At 37.0% G+C, this 6,657-nt stretch overlaps 2 protein-coding genes across 2 annotated transcripts; one reads left to right on the top strand and one right to left on the bottom strand.

Moving 5' to 3' along the window:
* The first annotated feature begins 477 nt into the window (after positions 1–477).
* Positions 478–1,562, top strand: LOC120251170 (early nodulin-like protein 2). Its single transcript, XM_039259708.1, has 2 exons — positions 478–749; positions 820–1,562. The coding sequence occupies exons 1-2, from the start codon at positions 581–583 to the stop codon at positions 1,491–1,493; spliced, it is 843 nt and encodes a 280-aa protein (XP_039115642.1). The 5' UTR covers positions 478–580; the 3' UTR covers positions 1,494–1,562.
* Positions 1,563–3,458: 1,896 nt separating this feature from the next.
* LOC120251106 (O-acyltransferase WSD1-like) lies at positions 3,459–6,070 on the bottom strand. The gene is made up of 5 exons (XM_039259646.1): positions 5,712–6,070; positions 4,669–5,241; positions 4,208–4,567; positions 3,973–4,110; positions 3,459–3,717 (listed from the first exon to the last, which is right to left on the bottom strand). Exons 1-5 carry the CDS (start codon positions 5,910–5,912, stop codon positions 3,568–3,570), a joined length of 1,422 nt encoding a protein of 473 aa, XP_039115580.1. The 5' UTR covers positions 5,913–6,070; the 3' UTR covers positions 3,459–3,567.
* Positions 6,071–6,657: the final 587 nt, after the last annotated feature.

Raw genomic sequence — 6,657 nt, 5'->3', positions numbered from 1 at the left:
TCAAATGAGATGACTTTCATATCAATATGTTAGTGTCTCTTGGGCTAGTATAAGCTTGATAAGAAGGAGAGCCTAGAGCTTGTTCATGATAGCAGGAAACTTCCCTAAGATTGATAAAGCAGGGTTAAAAGAAGAATTCAAAACTTTAAAAAAAAAATAATAAATCAAAACTGTATACTTAAAAATAAAAGAGATTGTCCGGAAAAGATAGAAAATATTCAGGGACTGGCAGGTGATTTCACTCAAATCCAATCGGAAGAACATGTCGGCTACATCAGGGTCGGATTGTGGTCCGTTCAATAATTGATGCCACTTGTCACAGACGTTTACACCACTTACATATATATAGTCAAACCATATTATAATAATAACGCCAAGTAAAAACCAAACTATAAATTTACTGCAAAGTTGTATACCATGTCAATAGCGCGTTTGATCCGTTGCCCGTTGGATGATAAAAGCTCACCACTCCCACAACGGTAACACCCTCTCTATTTATACACTCCTCTTTCTCTCCTTATCTTCGCATTCATCTCTCTCTCTCTCTCCAACTTCCTTTTTTCTTCTGAGAAAGTTAGACATGGATACTGTTAAAGCTTTTGCTTGGCTCCTCTTCATGCTCCAAATCATGTCCTGCTCTTTAGCATATGAATTCCAGGTGGGTGGGAAAGATGGTTGGATTTTGAACCCTCATGAGAGTTACTCTCAATGGTCTGGCAGGAACCGGTTCCAAGTCCATGACAAGCTTGGTATGAATTTCTTTCACAACTTTCTTTTATGAACTATGTATATGTTTTAATCTGTGTTATATCAATGCAGTGTTTAAGTACAAGAAGGAAGAGGACTCTGTTTTGGTGGTGAGCAAAGAGGACTATGACAAGTGCAATGTGAGCAACCCCATCAAGAAGTTTGATGATGGGAACTCAGTGTTTGAGTTTGATAAAACTGGTCCTTTCTTCTTCATCAGTGGAGCTTCAGGGAAGTGCAATCAGGGTCAAAAGCTCAGTGTGATTGTGCTGTCTTTGAAGACTAAGAAACCCAGCACATCCCCTGCTCCTTCTCCAACCTCCTCTGTTCCATCTCCACCACCATCATCATCATCGTCACCACCACCACCACCATCATCATCATCATCACCACCATCACAATCACCATCATCTGCAGCTTCATCTCCATCATCATCACCATCATCTGCAGCTTCATCTCCATCATCATCATCATCACCTGAAGCATCTCCTACTCCATCCATATCTATTTCTCCATCTGCAACAACGGGCTCCCCTGTTTCATCTCAATCACCATCACCATCTTCTGGAGCTTCATCTGGGGTGCCTTCTTCATTGTCTCCAGGTCAATCTAGTGGAGCAACAAATGCAGCCAGCTCTCCTGGAAGTTCACCTGCAGGTCCTCAGTCTCCCGCTCCAGCTTTGGCTGCCACTTGGATGTCCTTTGGATGGGTCACCTTGGTCTTTTGTGGCCTCTTCTTAGGCTAATTCAGTATCTTATCAATGCATGTTGTTCATACCCGTTTGTTGGTGATGTAGTAATTCATTTGATTCTCATGAGTTTTGATAAAGAAATTAATTAACCATCCATCAAAATATAATGAGGAACTATAATCAATTAATGAAGATAAGAAGCAGAGCATGGTCAACAATTTCATCTCTGAACATTAAATCAACCACACAGAGATAACTCACATGATTCACCTCATGCTCTAATCTTTTAATGTTTGTCATGTGAGTCATGTGACTGCCAATGAACCATTGGATGCTCCTAACTTTACTTGTCATTGCCAAATGGCATATAGCTTTAGAGACCACATTAGGGTCCCTCGATCACAGCTAGATGGACATAGATTGATTGTCCATACCCCTCACGGATTCTCCAGATAAGGATAACACTTGTTGGCGGATCCCTGATTAACAGATAGGTATTGAAACACCCATGCCCACAACTTAACAGTCCCTGGCCACAAAGTAACAACCTTTCTCTAGACCTTCTTTTAAACCCAGTCACAAGAGGTTATTTTATATTTTTCTAAAAAACTCTTTTTTAATTTTACAATAACGACGACCTAACACTCAAAGGGCATGTGTGGAGTTAATGTCTTATGTCTCCCGCGCCTTCACCTTAGATGGGTCCTGTGGTTACATGGGATTTGAACTCTCTCTGTCTTTCCTGTCTTCTTTAAAGACCCTAACTACTAACTAAATTGGTGTCACTAATCACCCAAACCGGTTATTCAAAAACATAATTTTTCATTTAATATATCATCATTAAAATAATTTTTTTTAAAAAAAATTCACCTACATTCACTTAAAACTCAGTTGGACTAAATCTCCAGCAAAAAAATCTCAACAGTAAGAACCGGTCAACATCTTAAAAACAACGTCAACAAACTTTGCATGCAATGTGTGAAATCTCTCCCTCTTCTCTCTCTCTATCTCTCTCTCTCACACACACACACTCTGTAGTCTGTTCTCCATTATCACTGTCCAGCAATGGAACGTCTGCGTCTAATTCTACTCATCTCTCTCATAACCACAACATCACTGCTCACAATCTCATCATCAGCGAGTGACATTGGTTCCCATGCATGGTTGGAGGAGTTGGTGCATGGAAGGGCCAGGTTCATCAGCTACGGTGCGCTGAGGCGCAATGCTATCCCATGCAGCCGCCGTGGTCACTCATACTACAACTGCGGACGTGGTGGAACGGCCAATCCTTATCACCGAGGTTGCAGCATCATCACCAAGTGTGCCAGGATTCTCAACTAATGATCACTCCACTCTCAGCCTTTGACTTGACTTTTTTTTGGCTGATTCTAATAAGTTTCTAGTTTTATAAGCATTGCTGATAATTCATTCATATGTATTTCTCTAGGTTCATTTTATCTTAAGAAATTTTAGCTTAATTATAACTATATATTTTTGTTAGGATTTTAAATGTGCTTAAGTAATAATAATTCAATAAATTTACTCTGAATTTTGTTTATATGTAAAACTTCAATTCTAAAGCAATTTAAATACACAAGAATAGAATAAAATTGTATAAAAACAATTTTTTTTTTTAAAAAAAAAAAAGCAGGTTTTGGAGCAGACACAGCATTTGCTGTTCTTCCTGTTGAAAATTTTAGGAGACAAGAAAGACAGAAAGAAGGCTCAGAAAGAACGTAGCTATATAGATTTCAATGAATCATATCCAAGCTTGGATCATACCAACTGGAGTTTTTTCATCAAAGCCCTCGAAAACTAAGAAATCAAACGAGAAGAAAACAATAAAAACAAGAAAAGAAAAAGAAGAAAGAGGAGAAGAAGAGTTGGCTGCTTTGCTAGTGAGTTTGAGTTGTGTTGGGTTTTGGTTTTGGACTTCACGTATTTAAAGCAAAACCCTAAAGATTGGAGTGTTGCAGACTGTAGGATAGAAAGGTTATGCGGTAGGATGCACGCCACGTGTCACAGCAAACAATATTTTTATTAAACATAAATAGAACAGCATCACACCATAATCCAATTTCAGTTTGGTGGTATAAATATAAAAATAAAATAAAGAAGAAAAAAAAAATCAGCAAGTTTTGGCACCAGAGACTGTGAAGATCCTTTGGAATGACTTCTCCATGCATGACACCAAAAGTTCAGAATCAATGAAACCTTTCTCTGTTCCCATGGCCACCTTGATTTTTCCATTGTAACTCACCATGGTTATAGTAAGGCTCTAAACACATATGCATATTTAAAGAGAAATCAATTAATTAGAACCATTAATAAAAATGTCCATCCAAAACTAATTTCAAGACAAAGATGTATATGGACAGGTATTTGCAAGTGTACGTATTATGTAATGCATGTTCAGAAATATTTTAAGCAGTTTTTTATCAAATAATTTAATATTACAAGTAAAAATAATAATAATAATAATAATAATAATAATAATAATAATAATAATAATAATAATTTTATACAGTTTTACCTGCGGAACGCCAACCACCATGAAATAAAGGCCCCTACAATTCTGGCCCGCGATCTGCATTTGCTCGATCGGCCCAATTAAATTTGAAACTGTCATGCTTGTGTTTTTGAGCGTTGAGTGAACATACTGAGCAGTGACCTGAAAAGACATAAAAAAAATGAATTAATTACATCATTAACAACACCATTATGAACACAAGGAGAGGAATTAATGATGGTGATGCATGTACTACTACCTCTGGACCTCTCATTTTTCTCAACATTTCCAAGAGTCTGCCAGTGAGAAACACACCCAATGAGTTCCTCTTAGCGTTAATAGTCTCTCTTGCTTTCATTACAAAATCCAGTGGGTTTCCTTTCTCAAGATCTTCAGTGGAACTTGGTACTGAGACATGAATGAAGCCAAATTGGTTTCCCCATGGAGATTTAGCATCAGGTTTTGTCATCTCCTGTAAGTTCTGGTAGTTACTGATGACTCTAGTATTGAGCAACACTAATGCTGTCACCTTTGAATATTTACTACTGCCCTTACTTGCAGTATGAAGATAAAGTTGCGTGCCATAGAATATTATTCCACTCATCACGTCGTTCACTGTCTGCACACAAACCAAGAATCATACGAGTAAAACTTAGTAGCTCTTTATACACATGCATGTTAATGACTTGCATAAATTCTCTCATGTACTTGGTTACTTACTCCTCCAAGTTTAGCTTTGATTCGGCGAACATCATTAAGGGAGAAGGTTACAGTTGAGATGGTGATAGGCCGGAACTCAACGCCTGGATCACCAGACCTTATAGGTGTCTTATCATCTTCAATCAATGTGCTTTTCAAGAAGCTCCAGCCAAAGTCACATATGGTGTTAACCCCAACACTGAAAGCACTGCACAGTGTTTCCCAGATGGTGCTGCCATGATCATCATCATTCTGAGGTTTTGCATGAGATGAAGGGAATGTGAGTGGGAGTGAAGGTTTATCAGCTCGTTGCACCATTGAAAAGAGAGCACCCATGAGAGAAAAGCCATCTCCTAGAGCATGGTGAAGCTTGAACACCATGACTCCTTCTGCATGCTTTGTAGGGTACTTGATAAGGTGGAGTTCCCATAAAGGCCGCCTCTGTGACAATGGCTCCATTGCTATCTTTGCTATATACTCTTGCACGTACTCATCGTAGGATTCTAAGCCAGCAGGAAATGTAGGAATTTTTAGGTGTTCTTCCAGATTGACGTTAACTCTCTTCCAAGTTTGGACACCATGCTCATCTTTCACCTATTTGCATCAAGTTAATGTTTCTAGTATTAGTAATTAATTAATTCATGACATGATCTATATATATATGGTAAGAGTAAAACAGTGAATATCATTACATTGCCATTGAAGAGATTGGTTGCAATGAATGAATTCTGGTCCCGGGGATCCAAGGTGCACTTTGTAATTAATTACCTTAAGAAGCAATGAATGTTACTCTATACCCTATACCTTACATTTAGTGTGATAACGCTCGTCTCTTTCAGTTTATTTTTCGAATACACACGATTACATGAAACTTAATTTACGTATGTATTATCATGCAGTAATTGTTAGTGAGTCTCTCTGATACCATTTTTGATATAAATAGAGAACAAATTCTTATCTTGGATGATTATCAATGCAAATTAAAGTTGCAAAACCAAAAACACAAAATGGAAGAATTAAACACACAGACGAAAAAAGAAAAAAGAAAAAAGCAAAGAAGGTACCATGATTGAAGAGAACCGAGGGTTAACGGGCAAGAAGGAGTTCTCAAGGGTGATGATGGCCGGGGAATCATCGATAGGTTTGTCAGACTCGAAGAAGGCGAGGATGCTTACAGAGAGCACAGAGCTATTGAAGTACTGTCCAGTAGGGCTCACAGGCTCATCTTCTTCCATATTGAACTTCTTCAACTCGTTAGACACCATGATGCAGCTGCAGTAGTACTACTAGAGCTTGCTTGCACCTTGACCTCTGTTTGTATTCTTTGGAATACTAGTTCAAATTGAAGACTAAGAGTGAATGCTTTAAAATAGATCAATAAAGAGAGAGAGAGAGACGAGCTTGGATCATGGGAAGGTTCAATTATTAGAGTACTGTCTTTTTGGTGAGCATATAAATGTGCCAGCGGTGGATATAAGGGACGGTTGAATTGCTATTTTTCTTTTTTCTTTTTTTTTTCTTTTCCTTGAAAGTTTTAATTAATCACTACAATAAACATTATGTTTTTTTTCTTTATTTATCCTTTTTAGTTCAGAATATAAAGAATTAATGTTACAAAGATTTTTTTTTTTCTGGTGTGGTTTTTTTAATATAAATTAATGATGAGTATTTTTTTTTAAATTTTTTTACATTGTGGTTGATGGGGTATTTTTTGAATAAAAATATTATTACAAAATAATATAACAATAATAATAATAATAATAATAATAATAATAAATAGTAATAGTTTTAATCATCAAAATTGATCCCCTATTTTTTTTTTTTTCTCTTTTGGTCTGCCCACTTTGATATTTAACTTACAATTTTTTGTGTAAAATTCCTAAATTTGTGGAAGAATGTTAACATGTTTGGAATGATTATTTTTTATTTTCTTTTGACGAAGACGACAAGTGCCTCCTCACAACGGGGTGTTAAGGGACAAACAAATATTGAGGTGTATCAGTTACGGTA

Source organism: Dioscorea cayenensis, chromosome 20, assembly GCF_009730915.1.
Source record: "Dioscorea cayenensis subsp. rotundata cultivar TDr96_F1 chromosome 20, TDr96_F1_v2_PseudoChromosome.rev07_lg8_w22 25.fasta, whole genome shotgun sequence".
Classification (NCBI taxonomy): domain Eukaryota; kingdom Viridiplantae; phylum Streptophyta; class Magnoliopsida; order Dioscoreales; family Dioscoreaceae; genus Dioscorea; species Dioscorea cayenensis.
The sequence above is the reverse complement of the archived record's forward strand: the minus strand, read 5'-3'. Positions and strand labels throughout refer to the sequence as shown.

Coding starts and splice junctions, on each gene's coding strand:
- LOC120251170 (XM_039259708.1), top strand. CDS start 581: ATGGATACTGTTAAAGCTTTTGCTTGGCTCCTCTTCATGCTCCAAATC. Junction 750..819: donor CCAAGTCCATGACAAGCTTG/GTATGAATTTCT, acceptor ATATCAATGCAG/TGTTTAAGTACAAGAAGGAA.
- LOC120251106 (XM_039259646.1), bottom strand. CDS start 5,912: ATGGTGTCTAACGAGTTGAAGAAGTTCAATATGGAAGAAGATGAGCCT. Junction 4,568..4,668: donor TCAAAGCTAAACTTGGAGGA/GTAAGTAACCAA, acceptor GTTTGTGTGCAG/ACAGTGAACGACGTGATGAG. Junction 3,718..3,972: donor TGGTGGTTGGCGTTCCGCAG/GTAAAACTGTAT, acceptor ATATGTGTTTAG/AGCCTTACTATAACCATGGT.